A 20619-nucleotide genomic window follows, 5' to 3' on the forward strand; every position below is an offset into this window, starting at 1 on the left:
GTAAATATTTATTGATATATTCATTGATAAGCTTATATTCATTCAGCCGGCTACGTTGTCATGAGTGGATCTGTAGACGAGCGACTCCTCGTCAAGGTGAAAAGCAAATCCACAACAAAAACCATGCTTTCACTTCTGAAATAACATATGTTCTGCACGCATAGCCTACTTTAAAATGCAATTAGGTCGCGAAGACAGTCCGAAACATTGCAAGCTCTGTATGGAGCTGCTTGAGTAGGCTAGCCTACCTGGGTTAGTCGGATCAGCCGGGCGGGCCGGTTACGTTATGTTGTTATGAGTGCGAGTCAGCCGAATCAGCCGGCTACGTTGTCATGAGTGGTAGGCCTGTCAAACTCGATTCCTTTTAAGGATCCGGGTTATTCTGAGTCACTCACTAAACTGATCCAGGTTGAACGAGTCACTTGAGTCAGTATTGCTAAATTGCAAGGAAATTCAGTCCTACTTCAAGCAGTGCAGTGGGGTGCTTCATTTTTAAGTGCCTTCTCATGTTGGATGTGGATCCTCCATGATTTGAAACCAGGTTTTTGCAGTACTTGCATTTAGCCTTTAGAGTTTTGCTCTCCTGGTCGAAGTGCATCCACACATTGTTCATCTTTCTGGTGCTCATGTTGAGAAACCTCTTGAAATTAACCTCCAAATTGTCTTGACACCACTCTCACTTTTCTTGTCACTTCTCTTTGAGGTGTTTTTAGACTTGGGGGTTGGGGACAATAGGTGGGGGATGGGGACTACCCCTTTACCTCCCAATCAGATAAGCCTGTTACTGGGGTAAGGCAAGGGGTACGGTCAAGTACATTACCGCGGCAACTTCACTCATGTAGCTTTCCGTGCAGCCACAGGGCAGAGGGTCAAACAGCCAGATATATTACAAAAGAGAAGGGGGGAAGGGCTTTATGACACTACCTGAAAACATGTTGTCAAGTAAGTCTAAAGAAACCTATTTGAATTAATTGATCTTATTGACAGAGAGGGTAGCCTATATTATAATAATTAATTATTTGTTGTTGTTTTGTTAACAATAGAAAAGTTTGCCCAGGTCTAATGCTACTCTGCTAAAATGTTTATTACCACTACTATATACTAATAGTAGGCTACTAGGAATCTATTTTAATAACGTATTAATAGGCTGCTAATACTAGGCAACTAATATTATTAATAATAGCTATAGCCTGTTAGGTAGCCTAATATAATATAATATAATATAATATAATATAAAATAGCCTAATATAATAGCATCAAAACATCCACCCACTCACAGGAAAGAAAGCAGTTTGAGCCAGACAGTGTATTTATTGTCTTAACCTAGTGTAGCCTAAGCAATTGACTTTCAATGTAGGCTAGACATAGAAACAGGAACATAGAAATGCCCTGCAGTGAATAAATTATTATTATTATTATTACTACTACTACTATTATTCTCATTAGGCCTATTATTATTATCACCTTGACACGAGTAGAAACTATGCTATTGGCTCGTCTACAGATCTACTCATGACAACGTAGCCGGCTGATTCGACTGACTCGCACTCTGATAATGCACGTAACCGGCCCAGCTTATCCGACTGACCCGGGTAGCCTACTCAAGCAGCTCCAAGCAGAGCCTGCAATGTTTCGGACTGTCTTCGCGACCTAATTGCATTTTAAAGTAGGCTATGCCTACGTGCAGAACATTGTATGTTATTTCAGAAGTGAAAGAATGGCTTTTGTTGTGGATTTGCTTTTCACCTTGACGAGGAGTTACTCGCTTGTCTACAGAATGCTAACTGGGTAAGACGTAAATACGGAAGTGACGTAGCCTAGTTCCCGCCTTGACGAGTGACTTGACAGATTACAGATCGAATTTCCATTTGAATTTTGCAACACAAAGAGAGTGGGAAAAAAGTGCAATGCAATCACGGGAGGCGCTATTTCTTTTCCGTTTGAATAAAATGCCTCAAAACGATGGCAAAACGTTTTGCCGAAAATAATCCAAATTGTTTTCAGGCTGGCATTGTCAGTTTTGCCAAATATGTTTTCAAAATGCAATCCTACATTGCACTTTGAATATTAAATTGCAAAACGAATTGACAGTTAAATTATGAAACTGAATATTGAAAATTGAAATGCAAAATGAATTTTTAGACTGAAGTACCATGGCAAAATGGAATGCAATTCAATCCATGTTTATTCTATTTTTTAGCCAAAATTATTCAAATTGATTTTAGGATTGCATTGTCACTTTGCAGATTAAAATACAATTTGTTGGAAATTATTGCAAATTGCCATATAAAATTACGAATGGGCAATTGCATAATGTAATGTCTTTTTGAATTGCAGATTGCATTCTAATTTGAATTAAGCTACACATATGCTTCCATAGTTTTCCCCTACATGTATTTGATATTTTATTTATTTACCTAAGCTATATGTTAAACATGTGTCTGTGTTAGTGAATGCTCTCCTTACAGCCTTTTACAAGCAGGATGTGGTGGTCCTAAGGATAGGCTATATTGTTGAGAGAATGCTGACCAGCTGTAGAGACATAAGGAAGTGGTTTAGCTGTCCCACAGAGAAAGGAGGAGGGTGTACTACCAGCCAGAGGTGACGTTTAAAGCACAAATAGAAAGATTCAAGGTCAGAACATTTCAAAAATAGAAATAAATATATTATGTACACTGTCCAGTTACGGCGTCAATTTCTTGAGAAAAAAAAAACTTGCTACACAATGTATTCGTTGAGCTACCCCAAACTTGTGGTCCCGCCCTTATGCCGTTCGTCAGTGAAGTCTTTGTGAATCAGAGGCACATAACGGTATAGCACTCGGAATATATTCACAGCAGCTACAAGGACATGCCTCCACCTCTGTGTTGGCAACGGCCAAACATCATATAAGAGAGTAAGCTGCCGGGGAAAATATTTTGGGTAAGAACAATGTTAAATTATTATTATGTATAGGTTTTATTTGTATGTTTACCCAGTGAGAAAAGGGCAGTTCGATCAAGTCTTTATCCTGTGTAACCATGCGCTCGGATGATATTGTAACAGCGTGGCATATCCTATGAAACCCTTAAGATAACTTAGACTGCGTAATTGTCGGGGAAGTTGAGAAGAGCGAAATTGTTTCTGTTCTGATCAGATTAGGCTAAATGGTCATTAGGTGAGAACAAATTTGAGACAAAAGTATCAGAATAACCTGTTTTGCAGTTGTGTGCATTGGCGGAGCGAGGGGGTGGATTCGGGGGCTCAAGCCCCGAATCTTTTTTCAAAAGCCCCGAATCTTTTTTTGTATGTGTTTTCAATTTCCAACGATTCTAATTTCTAATTTAACTTTCCCTTGGTTTCTCTATAAATGTTACAAAATGTAGGCTACTATTACTGAGCAAATAGGCTATCCCTTATTTTCAAAGCCCAATATTGACAGATAATCTGATTTCCCACACGATGAGTTTAGGCAATGGCACAGCCGAGATGTAGCGGTTTACGTATAAACCTGGCAGAAAAGTTCAGAGCGGCGCAGTCAGTTTAAACAGCAAACGGTAAGAAAAACTATTGTCAAGACATTAGGCAATTAGGCTACTGTACCCCGGAATACAAAAATAAACTTCAAAAAGACAGAAAGTTTGTTGTACTGTATTCATAGAGTCTCAATGACCGAATCAGTAGATTTACCTGTTGTCAGTTGAGTTCGTTCAATTAATTTATTGTAGGCTAGTATATGAAACGGTGCTACCGGCGGGATTTTGAATTTGCATGTTTCATGCATTTTAGGGCAAAGATGCTTCATAGTACCAAAACAACGATCAAACATTATCAAATGTATCATGACGTGTTGTCACAAAGACTTAGCCTACTCCAATTAGAAAATCGAAACCAAAATCATGTAAGTGTAAGTGTTCTCTCATTGACGCCTGTAGGGCCTAAGGCCTATAAGGAAAATGCGATTTCAGTTTGTAAAATGTATCCCACCCCTCCCCAACTGAATTAGTCCCCCTATGTGAAGCACTAAAGGGGAGAATTCCCCCCATTTTGAAAAATGAGCTTTAAGCCCTGAATTAAACGTAGCTTAACATGTCTCAATGTGTCCATTAGTTTACACAGAATTCACTAGAAGTCATTATTTAAGGGGTTATTTTTCAACATTTTCAACAATAATAATTTCTGGGTGCATGCCCCCGGACCCCCCTAGCTTTCCTGTGTGTCCATGTCTGGCTCCGCCCCTGGTTGTGTGGTTAAGTGCTGAATCGTTACAGATGTGGAAATAGCACGTGTTGGTAATATATATTTTTGCTGATGCAGGTTAATTTACACGCTTGAGTGACTGCCAGTAGGCTATCTGGACAGACTGTCGGGACATCGATTAGGTTAGAAGGCTATTCCCAGCACAGCAGAGAGGGCCAAGCAATTTCCATTAGATTCTGATTTAAGGGTTGTATTTCAAACGACGTTACTCTAAGGTCAGTGTGCTAACTGAAAGTAGCCTACCCCTTCATTCCAAAAATACAGAGTTAGCTTCACACAGCCCACGAATGTCACATGGTGGTTAAGTTTATGGCTTGGTGGTTTAGTAGGCCTACTTGCATTTTATTGTCAAAATCATGAATTTGTGTCCAGTGCCATCTTCATGTTTTGCCTTCAACTTGTTTTCTGTATGAGGGTGTGGTGAGGTCAGTTATGTTTAGAGTTCCCTAGGACAAGGAGTAGGCTAGAGTTGCCATGAGTGTAAACTGGACTTGTCCTTCATTCCAAGAAATATATTGCAATAATGCTATCACATGACAATCAGTGAGGGTGAATAGGATTTAGTATTAAAAGCACTAAATAGGCCCTATGTATGTTACAATGGAACATCTGTCTTTACCTTTGGGAAATGGCTGGTATCTCACAAAACAACACCTATTGTCTTGAAGGTCCTGTATTAGGACAGGATTTTGTATCCTTGGGTCTGGAGGTGACTCAGACATACATTGTCTCTGTCAGGCTGTGACTGAGAGAGCTGGACCATTTCCTGCCAGGAAAGGCTCTGTCAGTTGGATAAGGCTGGTCTGGCTCAACAATGTCCCAACAAAAATTAACGCCACAAGGGCATATCTCTTTCAAAGCGATCAAAGGAAGCCTCACTCAGTGAATTTCAGTCAATTTAGTGTTATTACTAGGGAAAGCACGTCACGGCAACAGCCCTTCAGTGTGATCCAACAGAGAATCTCAGCGAGACACGAGTCCTTGGGGACCTAATGGACTTCTTGCAGTCATTTGGATCACATAAACATCCCTTTATCCTGGTGTGCCCTGCATCCTTCCTCATAAGGTACATACTATTTCCACCAAGCTTGCCAAACAGCAGGTTTGGTGTGTTCAGATATTTTTTAAAAACAGTCAGGAAGGCAGTTCCTAAATGAAGGTCACTGTCATGATAGTATCACCAATGTCACTTTGATTGAAGAGGACGGAAGCAGGTTTTTTGATCATTGAATTGATTGTGCTCTTGGTTTCCCGGATGGAAACAGAGACGCGCAAAAAAAAAATCAGAGGCATGTTGCCTCTCCTGCTGACACACAGCATGTTAAGACCATTACTCAGCAATGGATATTCCAGACATTAAGACCTCTTGAACCATTGCAGCTGGCTACAACAGATGTATAAATATTGTTAGAAGCACTTTAAAAAGTGTTTTCATAAGCATGCAGTGCACCGTTCAAATCAACCAGTCAGGACTTCAGAGCATGTGGTAGACAGAGCTACGATGCTGGAGACTGATAAAAAAAAACAGTTTCCATCTTAGTGAGAGTGCAAGGTCGAAGATGTCGATGACAGAATGATTATGGCAAAGACTGTAGTGGAGTATAATTCTGAGGGGATTCTCCGGGGAGGATGAGTCATTGAGGAGATTAAGTTATTGGAGGTCAGACCAGTACGGCCTCCAGAGTCACCACCGCACTAGTACATTGAGGCAAAAATTCATGTCCAGTAAGAGTTTGGTCAAATTAATATTCAGCATCATTCAAGAAATATGTAACTTGGATAGGACATACTCTCATTCTAGCCAACATGTGAGTAAATGGAAGCTTAAAAAAGGTCCAAATGTTGAAATCTAAACTGTTATGTTTTATTATGTTATTAGAAAATCAATTATTTATTTTGTGGACTTGAAGTATTTACTTTAGTGAAGAGTTCAAGTTTACTCAACACCAGGATCTCCTCTGAGTATATAGCATGGCCCATGTTTTTGTACTCCACAGCATTTCAAGCATGAAACCCCAATTAGAGCTGAACAGATTTTTCAGTTAGAATACAGTGGAATTCAGGCTAGTGTTGTGAGTTGTGTGCTTGTGAGTAATTGCCCAGAACATCCCAGCAGGGAGTGGGAGTCTGCTGGCATGCCTTCTTTTGCAGACAGAGGGCGACCTCCCACCACACTGTTACCTCTGCTAGCCTGCCCTGACCCCACAGACATGGCTGATATCAGGATGAGAGGCATATCAAATAAAGCCATTGTGTTGATAATTGGGAAAGATGCTGATTCAGTTTATGTGTTTGGAAAAAATATCACCTTGTCAGAGTGAAAGGACAACCTAGGTTTAAGCAAATTGATTGAATTGAAGCAGTTACTGCAGGCCCAATACATGTACTGTAAAGAGGAAATGAAACACAACAAATATTTCAGAACCCGTAACAACATGTGAAATTCCTTGTGTTATTGGTTGGGCAGCCAGACCTGTCAACACCACATGCAAGTAATCATACTGAAACAACCTAAACTAGCACATCAGGGTGCACTGCAGCTACCATATGAATACATGCAAATTCTAACCGGCAGCATTTGCCGGGGGTTGTCAACCTTAGTTCCTTCATTTGTGTGCTGTAAATTTAGGCCCACAACAAATCCTGGAAGTTCAGCGGTGGTGTTTGGCATCCCAAACCTACCCCTTCCATCACTGCTTAAGATGCATGATACCAGAAACAACCATACCGTAAACTTCAGGACACACCGCAAGCATTACTGAGATTCTTCCACAATAACCATTAACATTATAAAAATATTAATTAATTGTAAATTGAATTTAACTAACTTGACTAGTTTGTCAGTCTTGATTTATTCACTAACATAGGCCTTGATTTATTCACTAACATAGGCCTGTCTTTAAACTTTAATTGAGTTATCATCAGAGCATGGCACTGAATGAGCTGTATCGGGCCGTCAGTGAACAACAAAGTGAACGCCCGGATGCCTTCACAATCATCGCTGGAGATTTCAATCACGCCAATCTCAAAACTGTACTACCAAAATTTCACCAACATGTAAACTTCCCAACAAGAGGACAAAATACCCTGGACCTTGTTTACACCCCACAGAAAGAAGCCTACAAAGCCAAACCCCTCCCCCACATCAGACAGTCAGACCACATTAGCATCCTGCTGCTGCAACGATACAGACAAAGAGCAAAAGTCACCAAACCAGTTCTGAAGGAGGTGAGAGTGTGGCCGGAGGGGGCCGTCTCACAACTTCAGGACTGCTTTGAAACAACAGACTGGGATATTTTCAAAACAGCTGCCACCCACAACAACCACATTGACATTAGGGCTGCACGATATTAAGAAAACATGCGATATGCGATAACATTATTGAGTACTGCGATAACGATATAATTTGCGATATTTAAATATACTGCTCAAAAAAGGTTTTACACACATTTTTTGAAACCTTCCACCCTTTTCTCCATTCTCAAACTACATTCACAGAATGTCTGACAGTTCTTGCAAAATAAAACGCTGGCCTCAAAAGTTTTACTTCAAAACCAAACAGTGTCAGAGAACTGATCCAGTGTATGATTGAAGTGTTCCCTTAATTTTTTTGAGCAGTGTATTTAATGTTTTTTTTTTTTCCATTCTGCTTGCTGCAAGCATACACTGTAGGGTTGGGTGGGGGTAAATGTATAATTACAGAAATAATTGTATCATTTTTTACATAAACAATATAAAATATCATGTAGCCTAGGCTATATATGGCCTGATGAAAGTGGACAGCTAAGAGACCTACTGACTAGGCTATCGAAGTTATGTGGAAGATCTGCTCCTAATCTTCATAAAAGACGGATGGACAGCCAATCTGAACACTTGTGCACCAACCAGCGGAATATTCCACATTGCCAGCCTTCGATGGGCCTAGCAAAGAAGCTACTTAAGCTATATCGCGGCAGTCATCTCAGTCTCTAACCTCATACGGTGTGCATCCCACGTTAGGCTACCGGCATGCCGACTACGAGGGCAGCGGAAAGTGAAAGTAATTGGGCTGCAATCGCACAGTCCAGGCTAAGAAGTACTTTTACAAATAACGAATCCTGATTATCTCTGTGCTGCTGTCTGGGGCTTTTGCTAAATGCAAATCATGAAATACAAGCCTTACAGACAGTGAAAGACAGATATCTTCTGATATAACGATAACGAAAGAAATTGTTTATTTTAACACGGTGGAGAAGGACGCATTTGCGCTGTGTTTGTAACACGGCATCCTTCATAAAACCAAAATATTCCTATATAACAGACGTGCTTTTCCTTTTAGTCATTAATTCCTCTTCACCCAAGTGTAGCCTACCTCGCTCGACTCACTATCTTCAGCCATCACGACTTAGCTCCCGCTTCAACACCTAAAACACCACACACCTAAACTGGTAGGGGACGGTTCGGTTTGGTAAAATATGTTGACATTCAGAATGTGAATACACCATAGACTGAATGGAATGCACACGGCACAGAAAATGTATCGAAATGTATCGAAAATTAAGTAATCTTTGCGGTATGTCCATCGCAAGCGTTGATATCGCGATAACGATAGATTTTAGATATATCGTGCAGCACCTCCCTCTGCAACTGGCTGCTGGACTTCCTGTTGCAGAGACCATAAGCAGTATGTGTCGGGAACAACACCTCAAGCACTCTGACCCTGAGCACATGGGCCCCGCAAGGGTGTGTGCTCAGCCCCCTGATCTTCACACTGCTAACACATGACTGTACAACCACTCACAGCTCCAACCATCTGGTGAAGTTTGCGGACGACACAACACTGGTGGTAGTGCTGGGCGGTATGACCAAAAATGTATATCACGGTATTTTTCTAAATTCGTACGGTTTCACGGTATATGACGGTATTTTTTTTCCATGCATAATCAGATGTTCACAGCATTTTCTACAGGTTGAGGGAGGAATTGCTGCAGTACATTGACTAATGGTCTATTTTACTGTCATGATGTAGAATAAGTCCACACTAGTGGTAATGCAGTTTTGCATGGCCCCAGAAAATGATGCTGTTTACAAAGAGCCACTCATGATTCTAATGAAGAATCTAATCAGAATGCAAAGACAATTGCAGTCAAAATACAGAACTGTACTGTGCAAATTTCACAAACATCTTGTAGCCTATATAACCAATTCAAAAAGTTGTGCAACTTTATACTTTTTTGAAAATTATACAATTTAAAATGAAACCTCTCTGCTAATATGCTTACTCTGTCAAATAGGCCTATCAGAAACATGTCTTATTGTTATTGTGTGGTTTACATGACGTTAGTGGTAGGCTAACGTTAACTATATGTCATGTGGATGTCATGTTAGCCTGCCATGAACTTCGGTTCGGTTCACTAGGCAAAACATTAACAAAAAAGTTTGTTTTGGTGCACTGATGACAACTAGCCAGCTTGTATTGCTCAGTGCATGTCTATAACATGCTTTACTTGCTACCTGGATAATTTCAGCGAATATTCTTAAGGTGAGATGAATGATAAGCTTATTAAACTTCACTGTGTTTGGTGGGTTGCTAACTAACGACATCACCTACTAGCCAGCTAGTTGCTGTTGAACAATCTCAATAGAATTTTCGTGACGGTAAATCCCTTTCGCAGTATCCCTTAACGTTTTTCCTTAACTAAAGAAACAATTTAAGGTATTCTGTGCAACACCCTTAAATAAACCCCTTATCTAAGCCTTAAGGGTCATACTTCAGGTGAAAAACTTCAGGTGTTTTGTGTTTACCCTCACTATGCCTCGCAGTCGCACCATGCGTGCGTGTGAAAAAAGTCCCGTCTGAAACACTGTCGCTACGGGCGGCGCTCCAAACGTTAGGTAATCAAATACACCGGTATGGCGGTATATTAAAAATTCATATCATAACGAAAATATACACCGGTATACGGTATGAACCGGTATACCGCCCAGCACTAACTGGTGGGCCTCATCACTAAGGGCGATGAGGCTCACTACAGAGAAGAAGTAGACCTGCTGGCTAAATGGTGCAAAGACAACAACCTCCTGCTGAATGTCAGCAAGACCAAGGAGGAGGCCACAAACAACTGCCACCACTGTCCATCGACGGAGATGCTGTGGAGAGAGTGAGCAGCACAAAATTCCTGGGGGTGCACATCAGCGACGACCTCTCCTGGACCACCAACACAGCATCACTGGCGAAGAAACCCCAGCAGCGCCTCTACTTTTGCGCAAATTGAAGAAGGCAAGTGCCACACCTCCCCGCCATGACCACATTCTACAGAGGGACCATCGAAAGCATCGCGGTCCAGCTGCATCACAGTGTGGGGCGGAAGCTGCACAGATCAGAACAGGAAGACCCTCCAGCACATTGTTAACACAGCTAAGAGGATCATTGAGCACCACTCCCTCCCTGCAGGACATTTACACCACCCGCCTCACCCGCAAAGCACTAATGATTGTCAAGGACACAACCCACCCTGCACATGAACTGTTCAGCCTCCTGCCCTCTGGAAAGAGGTACAGGAGCCTCCGCTCCCGCACCACCAGACTTGCAAGTAGCTTCATCCACCAAGCAATCAGGATGCTGAACACTCTACCCACTCTTCCATCACTGACAGCCCCAGCCAGCCAGGAACCTAGGACCCTAGGATCCTGTCTACCCTAAATAAGTATTTTTGTAAATATGCATTCCAGTAATGTCCATAATGACACAGAGAGTACTGATATTAACAAGCAAATTAGATCAAGTGCCTCAGCTGTCCAAACACTGTGTGCCTAATTATATTCATTAGTTCATTGATTGACTTCCTTTGTCGCCTCCTCTGCATTACCACTGCAACGCATAAGCAGCAGTAGGCAACCACAGGAAGGAATGCATCATTAATGTGGGCCAATGATGGGTATTGTGGGAGACCTTTCATTTCCTGTGTGGCTTTGGTTCAGATTGGCTTGTTCTTAAGCTGCATTAGTGCAGCAGCCTGCAGGTGCTTGTGAAACGCCTCAGCAGAGATGACTAATGTTGATGTTTTTAAACATAAAGGACTTGACGGATGACTATCTTACTGCATGTACTGCGTAATGTTGTAATCAGGACTCAAAAATGTACCCACAAGTTGCAATTGCCCTCTGTGCATATGTCTCAGGGATGTGCATCAGTACAGATGAGATGTGTTCACCTTACAAAATTAACATGAACTCTTCAGAAGTTCCACAGCTTAGAATCTCATCTTGTAGGAACTGTGATGTGGGAGGCTATGATATTGTATTATGTGGACTGTATGTTTAAGGATGCATTCAGGCTTATTATGAATATGTCTGTCAAGAATGGAAGAAATAATCACATGTTTGGCAGGGTTAATTGAGACTAACTTGAAAGTAGTTTTCACGGCACTTGATTAATATCTGAATGAATTAGACAGAAACTTATTTGTGATTAAAAAGTCAGTACCCTTGATGATCCTTGCGGAGCATAAATACTGCCATTTCTAGATAGCTGGTGGCTTAGCTCCAGAGGTTTGTTTGACAAGAAGAGACACAGAAAAATGGATTGCTGTTAACAAAAGATGGAGACATCACTACAGGGATGGTGGGAAGTTCTCCAGAGGCATGTCTAATCCTAACAGTGCTCTCCGGTCAGCAACCACAGACCAAACTAAGGCCCTCAGCTGAGGGCTATACAAATAGCATGGTGGGGGTGCTGGGATGAGGGTTGTGTTTCTCTGAGGGGCTCAATGATGTTGATTTTAGACATGTATGACTTTTTGGCCTGCATAAAATGACATATTGGCAAAAACAAGAGGTTAATGTAAGTTCGCTCCACATGACCATTCTCTACCCTTTTCCTTATCAGAATGCATAATCTAATATAAATGGAGCACAGTATCAGATAGCAAATGCTTGTTCCAGAGTTCATTGTACAGGAATTGTAATGTAGTTTTCTTATCAGCAGCTGTTGTTCTGGAGACTTATTTTACACAGTTTTGTGTCGTCTTTTGTCCTGATAGGAATTATGATTCCTGTGACGGAGTTTCGGCAGTTCTCAGAGCAGCAGCCAGCTTTCCGTGTGCTGAAGCCATGGTGGGACGTGTTTACAGAATACCTCTCCGTGATCATGCTTATGATTGGGGTGTTTGGATGCACCCTTCAGGTTGGTGTCATAGCAACAACAGAAGCAGTGCCTTTAAACACGTTCGTAACCTTCCAGAGTGGTCTTTATTGTTACATCTATGACTATGCCCTCATACAACATACACAATTTCATAATATCCATGCACAATATATCTGTTTTAGTGCAATGCATACAACCCCAAAACAGAAAAAGTTGGGACGTTGTGTAAAATGTGAATAAAAACAGAATGTAATAATCTGCAAATCTCTTAAACTCATATTTAGTTGCAAAAATGACACAGACAACATATCAAATGTTCAAAATGACAAATTTGACGGGATGGAGGTAACGAAATGCTGGGAAAGTTGTGTAATGATAAAGAAAACAAAAGGAGGAATGTTTGACAACTAATTAGGGTAACTGGTAACACTATTGGGTATGAAAAAGAGCATCCCAGTGAGGCAGGGTCTCTTAGAAGTAAAGATGTAGGGGTATTCAGAGAATCCAGAGAAAACAAATTGGATAGCCATGGTCTTTTGGACCTCAGACCTGTCATTGTATGGGCTCAGGAAAACCTCTGATAACCATTGTCTATGTTCCTCTATGTGCTCAGTTATATACTCAATTCAAAAACTGCAGCCAAAATTGGAACAGCCAAAATTGTAATGAGACATGATACAGAAAATACCACTGTCTTATCTGGGCCTGAGCTTGTTTAAAATAGACTGAGGTAACATGTAAAAAGGTCCTGTGGTTAGACCAATCAAAATGTGCCATTCGTTTTGGAAATCATGGACTCTTCTGGGCTAAAGAGGAGAGGACCTATCCAAGTATCCAACCTATCCAACGTTTTAGTGCTCAGTTCCAAACCCAACATCTATGACATTGTGGAGGAGCATTGTGCCTACAGCATGGACATCTTGTACATTTGGCAAAGCACAATCAATTCTGAATGATGTATACAGGTTTTGAGCAACATATACTGCCATCCAGGCAATGTCTATTCCAGGGAAGACCTTACATATTTCAGGAAAAAAATGGCGAAATAGATTCTGCACATATTTAAAGTATTTCTCCTTAGAGGAAGAGTCCAGGTGCTAAAATGGCCTTTCTGCAGTCCAGATTTTCTCAAATTAGGTGCGTAATGGAATGAAAAACATGACTAAGAATACCCCATACTGTTGAGCAACTGAAATCCTGTATCGGGGAGTAATGGGACAGCATTTCATTCTCAACACTCTAGCAAATGGTCTCCTCAGTTCCTAAACATTTACAGAATTTTGTTAAATGAAGAGGAGAAACAGCATAGTGGTAAACATCCCAACTTTTTTTTTAAAACATGTTGCTGGCATCAAATTCAAAATTAACAGATATTTTCCATTAAATAGTCAAAATTTTGGCATTTGATATGTTGTCTGTGTCTATGTCCTTTTTGCTGCTAAATATGGGTTTACGAGACTTGTACATTCAGTTTTATTTGCATTTTACTAAACGTCCCAACTTTTTCTGTTTTGGGGTTGTAGTTAATACAAATGGAATGGAGTGTTTTCTGGACATTTTTGAAGGATCTAGAGTATTTTCCCACAAGAAAGTTTCAAGTACATTTACATTTTTTATTAGATGCAAGAACCTGTCCATGCAATTCTCCCATGAGTCATTCTTTCGTCTCATAGTCATTATCACAAGCCCTGGCTGTTTTAAAGCTCACCTGCTGGACAGCTTTCCAGGATATGAAAACTGGAGGGCTACAAACCTCCTATGTGTCAGAGTGGCATAAAGCTCTGTGTTGGGTTGTGTGTAGTCCACACAGGCTGTGGTGGGTGTTCACAGGACAATTGAGGCAAAATTCCAGCACCTCTGTGTGAAATATATAGACCCCCATTCCTTTGTCTTTCTCCATTCCCCATAAACTCAGAGGAAAGAGTCTTCACTATTATGACCTCAGTTCTGGCAGACCAGCTGAAGACTGGTATTTACAGCCAACACCGCCCAGTTTGTCCTCTGTGTGTAAATTCCTGTCGATAATTCCCAATTATTTTTAGATAGGACAAACACCCCTGACAGGAACTCCATGAGTGGGTGGGAACATCCCCCCTCACCTCCCCAGAGGAACAAGTTCAAAGGCAGAACCTTTTAAAAAAAAAAAAAAACAAAACAAAAAAAAAACTTTGCTTGGTTACCGTATGGAAAACTGTGTGGGTATGGTAAATGTAAGCCATCTGATGACTCCCAAAGTTTACACTCGTAACGTCAGCCTCGTCCATGGCAGCCATTATGGTGCCTAATTGACACGCTTCCTGCCATTACGTAGGTGCCTCGTGCTGTATAATGGGAGAGGTATTCACACTCCGTGCCAAAAGGGCCCCATCTGAATCGAGGGGGAGTGTGAGCCGGCTGGGAGCACATAATGCCGGGTGAAAGAATCTTTAGAGCAGTGCAGTGGACAAAATTAGATAAGGGCGGGTGAAAAAGACAGAGGGAGTGCACAGGGACGGACTGGGACTAAAAAAAGGCCCTGGACTTTCTTACAAAAAGGTCCACTACCATTCGCACTCGCACACACATTAGGTGTAGAACTTTTCCAGAATGTCCAGATTGCCAGTCCGCCCCTGGGAGTGCAGTGTGTGGTGTGCGTGTGTGGTGTGTGTGTGTGTGTGTGTGTGTGTGTGTGTGTGTAAGAGAGAGAGGGAGAGACAGAGAGTGACAGAATAAGTGGTAGTGTGTGCACAGTTGGGCTGATCCCTCTTTCCTCAGGGGGCCCGACTCAGCAAAATTAGCCTCTGGTTCTCACCGTCAGCCTTGTGATGTGTCTTCCTCCTTTTCCCCCTCAGCTGATGCAGCAGTAGGTTTTCAGATTTTCCCACTGAGACTGTCCCCAGACAGGCCACATCCGGCCCAGAAGCTAGGAAGTAATTATGTCACTGGATGTTACCGTGCCATCCCACAAGAAGGGAGGCGGAGAAGCCCAGCATTAACAATTATGACTCAGACCCTGACTTTCCAAACTCGTTTGTCTGTAATAATACATTCGCTCAGGCAGCTACATCCAGGAACATCCAATAAAGTGATCTATCATCTGTCAGCTGTGGAGGAGGATTTGGGAAAGGTTGCGTGAAACAACACAGGGCAGGCTCTAGGCTCTTTTATTTATTTATTTTGAAACATTTCAGTGAGTATGTCTCCCTCTGGAGTACACTGGGGTGAATGCAGCAAGTGGACACTTCCTGTCTGAGTCATACCTCTGGTAGGCATATTACAGTAGATCTGTAGTATGCAATACAACAACACGTGCCTCAGGCAAAATAGTATAAATGTCTATTCAAATGTGTTTTGCACTGTCCATCTCAGAAAGTGTTGACTGAAAGACTGACTGAAATGACTGAAAATCATCTTTCTTCCACGTTTTTTTTTACAGTGTATACTTTGAATCATGTTGGCATCATGCATATTTCCAAAGTGCATCAATAGCTTTCCTTATTTTACTTTGTACATTTTATAAATGGGGCAAACTTTAAGAGGTATACTTTTAGATGTACAATTTCTAAACTGTCTGTGTCTTTTCTTCTGCAGGTAATGCAAGACAAAATCATCTGCCTTCCTCAGAGGAGTTCTCCAGTTCTTCCGACAAATCAGACAGGGATTTTGCCAAATCAAACAGAACCAACAAATGAGCCTGCACTCCCCTCTCCCATCTCAGTCTCACCTGTGCCTCCAGTGCAGGAGATGAGGGGCCTGAAGACTAATCTGGACTGGCAGCAGTACAGCTTCATCAACCAAATGTGCTACGAGAAAGCCCTTCACTGGTACGCCAAGTACTTCCCATACCTGGTGCTGATACACACGCTCATCTTCATGGTGTGCAGCAACTTCTGGTTCAAGTTCCCTGGCTCCAGCTCCAAAATTGAGCTCTTCATCTCCATTTTGGGAAAGTGCTTTGACTCGCCATGGACTACCAGAGCCCTGTCTGAGGTGTCGGGGGAAAACCCAGAGGACCGGGAGACCAAGAAGCACTTCTCCAGCCGGCCTGTTCCCAGTAGCGCCTCCCCAGGAGAGGGCAACCTGGTTAAGACTCAGTCTCTTAGGTCCATCCCAGAAAAGATTGTGGTGGACAAACCAGCAGCAGCAAGTGTGCTGGACAAAAAGGAGGGGGAGCAGGCGAAGGCACTCTTCGAGAAAGTCAAAAAGTTCCGAATACACGTAGAAGAAGGAGACATTCTCTATGTGATGTACGTTCGCCAGACTATCCTCAAAGTGCTCAAGTTTGTCCTAATCATTGCTTACAACAGCGTCTTGGTCTCCAAGGTCCAGATTACTGTCACATGCAATGTGGACATTCAGAACATGACTGGTTACAAACACTTTTCCTGCAACCATACCATGGCACATCTGTTCTCTAAGCTCTCCTACTGCTACCTGTGCTTTGTGGTCGTGTACGGATTCACGTGCTTGTATACCTCCTACTGGCTCTTCTACCGCTCTCTCAAAGAATACTCCTTCGAGTATGTGCGACAAGAGACAGGAATCAGTGACATTCCAGACGTGAAGAACGATTTTGCTTTCATGCTGCATATGATCGACCAGTACGACCCACTCTACTCCAAGCGCTTTGCTGTCTTCCTCTCCGAGGTCAGCGAGAACAAGCTGAAGCAGCTCAACCTGAATCATGCCTGGACGGCGGAAAAGCTCCGCCAGCGGCTGCAGACCAACAGTAGCAACCGTCTCGAACTGCAGCTCTTCATGCTCTCGGGCCTACCGGACACCATCTTTGAGCTGTCTGAGCTGCAGTCCCTAAAGCTGGAGATCATCAACAACGTTACCATCCCAGCTGCCATTGCGCAGCTCGAGGATCTCCAGGAGTTGTCCCTCTCCCAGTGTTCGATGAAGATCCACACGGCAGCCGTATCCTACCTGAAGGAGAACCTGAAGGTTCTGCGGGTGAAGTTCGATGACGCCCGTGAGTTGCCCCATTGGCTGTATGTGCTGAGGAACCTGGAGGAGCTCCATCTCACCGGTTCCCTGAGTCCGGACGTCTCCAAGAACATCACCCTAGAATCCCTACGGGAGCTGAAGTCTCTGAAGACGCTGTCTCTGAAGAGCAACTTCACCAAGATCCCACAGGCTATCGTGGATGTCTCCAGCCACCTCCAGCGGCTGTATATCTACAACGACGGCACCAAGCTGGTGATGCTCAACAACTTGAAGAAGATGGTGAATCTCACAGAACTGGAACTGTTGCACTGTGACCTAGAGCGTATCCCACACGCCATCTTTAGTCTGGTCAACCTGCAGGAATTGGACCTGAAGGAAAACAACCTGCGCTCCATTGAGGAAATCATCAGCTTCCAGCATCTGCGCAAGCTCACCAGCCTCAAGCTGTGGCACAACAGCATCTCTCAAATCCCTGAGCACATCAAGAAACTGGGCAGCTTGGAGAGGCTCTACTTCTGCTACAACAAGATCGAGATCCTGCCCTCGCACCTGTTCCTCTGCAACAAGCTGCGCTACCTGGATCTCTCCAATAATGACATTCGATTCATTCCACCCGAGGTCGGTGTTCTGCAGAGCCTCCAGTACTTCTCGGTCACATGCAACAAGATCGAGAACCTTCCAGATGAGCTCTTCTTCTGCAAGAAGCTGAAGACGCTCAAGCTGGGCAAAAACACCCTGTCCCTGCTCTCACCAAAGATTTCCTTCCTGGTGCTGTTGACTCACCTGGAGCTAAAGGGGAATCATTTCGAGGCTTTGCCCCCTGAGCTAGGTGTCTGTCGGTCTTTAAAGCGCAGTGGCCTTGTGGTGGAGGATGCTCTTTTCGAGACATTGCCCTCTGATGTCAGGGAGCAAATGAAAGCCGAGTAAATGGCTTTGAAATTAACTTGACTTCATATTATACCAAAAAATTCTTAAAGTGCATAATATGGTCTCTGTCCTTTCCAGGCGTGGTATTTCCGTCCATTTGTTATCCAGCCTGTGTGTATTAGATTTCATATGTTATGATGGATATTGCAATACTAATGGGTGAGTACATCATTTTATACTCCTACGCTTGGAATAGAAGGGAAAGCCTTCAGATTATCTTTGTAAAGCAAACAATTTGGAAAAAAGACTTAATAATTATGCACACATGTGTTCTTATTATTAGAACGTACTGTATTACTATTGATGCATCACAGAATAAGATAATGCCTTATGGAGTGTCTATGCATGGCACTGAGAAACTTGTTACACTGGATAGAGTGTATACCCCATACATTTGTAGCCTTCTTTTGAAAGCTTGTAGTGCTTATTTTGGCTACAACATTCACCCCTGGAATCACAATTAATGATAGCCCTTGCTAGGATGCATTTGTTGACGTCAAATCAAATTGCTCACAACATTGCAGTGGGAAATTTTTTATGTCATATTTCTATTTCATGTCCATGTCCTCAGTGACATAGTTGGGTAGTAATGCAGTATTATCTGTAAACATTTTGAAGCCTTGCATCACCACTGACATGCATCACCTTATTTGCACTGGAAAAAGTGGCATTCCATTCTTCTCTATTATATTGCATTGTATCAATTATATAGCTGGTCAGCCGAAGTAAAATGTAAGCATTTGCAACTAACTAGTGGCTATATTCAGGTACACACAAATACAGTAGGCACAAGATAAGTTGAACAGACTGTTTTAATGCCAAATTCTTTAGCTGCTACCACAATTGACCAAACTTCAGATGGCTACAATTGTGTGCTTCTTATGTATGCAAGCTTCCTATGATGCCATTGCACAGTTCCAACGTGCCATTGCACAGTTTCCTGACATCATTACTTTCCATTGTGAAACATGATCACAGATGTCGATATGCGTGTCCAGGGCAGTGAGCGGCTGCTTCTCAGGATATTAGAAATTTGATCATCTGAGATTTATACAATATGTACTTTGAGTACTAAGCAAAACAAAAATGCTCGCTGCATCCATCCCACCACTAGCATTATGCATGCGGAGACACTCTCTGGTCAGGCAGATTACATTAGTCCAACCCATGACACAGCAATAGTGTGACTGTCAGCTCAGGGCGCAGTTAGGGCGCAGTGCAGTCGCTGCTTGGCACGACATCAGCAGCAGAGGGTGGTGTAGGATGTGAGGTTGTAACCGCGCCAGAGGAGGTCAGAGAGACAAGCTAGAGCTTGTGTCATGCTCGTGGAGATGGAGACGAGATTGAGTGGTGCCACCCACAGGACCCCGGGAATCAGAACATCAACGTCCTGTGTGCGGGATTACTGTAATCTTCAGGGGTTTGGTTTCTGTGGTGCTCTACGGGTCAGGTGATGCTTCATGTGTCAACAGTTGGTTGTGGATGTGGACATGATTTGAGTTAATTCTAACTATTGCATTTGCATTTAACAAACACTATCTACAGCAGTCTGTTCAGACACACTGGACTTGATCCTATTAGCTCTCCATTAGTTAGGTTCTGGTGGAAATATGGTAGTTGGATTATTTTCATGAACAAAAAAAACAATTTATTTCACCATTGCTGCCTCTAAATGTAATGCCTTGTCAACATGACACTTTTTCTACTACGTTTTTGATCATGCTGTACTGTATGAAATCCACAAGTAAATAAATATTTATTTAGTTTTACCCATTCTGTTCCCTTGGGTGAATTGATTTGCTCAGCTGTTGGTTTAACGTTTAATTTTATGACTGCCAATTTGTATACAGTATATATATTGTCTAGTCTTTACATCAACACTAATAGGTATTAAGATAATCTTGATCCCTGATGTTTGATTTGATATAGATATTCCTAATTAAATCTTGTAGGTGGAGAATATGCAGTGATTCTGCACATTAGTTTCATGTCCTCCATGCACATTAAGAAGAATGAACTCTCTTTGTATCCCGTGCATATGCCTTCTGCTGATAGAGGATTAACTTAGAGCAAATTAATTTGGGCATGTCAACATGATTAAATGTGCCTGGTTGGGGCCTGTGACATCCTGTCGACTGAGGAGAGGAAATGGTCTCAGGCCAGACTGCCCACTAGATAGAGCTCCATATTCTTGAGATCTAAATGGACTTCTTGTAGTCCCCTAGGTGATTGCACTGCACTGAATCTCACAAATGTACCCTTTTCAAGTAAGAGCCATAAGACCCAGCTTCCATAGACTCAGAATGAATCCAGTCCATAATTTGAAACAGCTTCTTGGTATTACTGTCTTCTCATAAGTCATAGTCAGTCAAAATAGTGTGTACAATGTATGCAAATGT

General features: G+C 42.3%; 1 protein-coding gene across 1 annotated transcript; it reads left to right on the forward strand.

The window, feature by feature from the left end:
- Positions 1 to 2825: 2825 nt before the first annotated feature.
- On the forward strand, positions 2826 to 19993 carry LOC125300968 (volume-regulated anion channel subunit LRRC8C-like). Its single transcript, XM_048253178.1, has 3 exons — positions 2826 to 2922; positions 12261 to 12403; positions 15935 to 19993. Exons 2-3 carry the CDS (start codon positions 12266 to 12268, stop codon positions 18218 to 18220), a joined length of 2424 nt encoding a protein of 807 aa, XP_048109135.1. The 5' UTR covers positions 2826 to 2922; positions 12261 to 12265; the 3' UTR covers positions 18221 to 19993.
- Positions 19994 to 20619: the final 626 nt, after the last annotated feature.

The sequence above is a fragment of the Alosa alosa genome, chromosome 9 (assembly GCF_017589495.1).
Source record: "Alosa alosa isolate M-15738 ecotype Scorff River chromosome 9, AALO_Geno_1.1, whole genome shotgun sequence".
NCBI classification, from domain to species: domain Eukaryota; kingdom Metazoa; phylum Chordata; class Actinopteri; order Clupeiformes; family Clupeidae; genus Alosa; species Alosa alosa.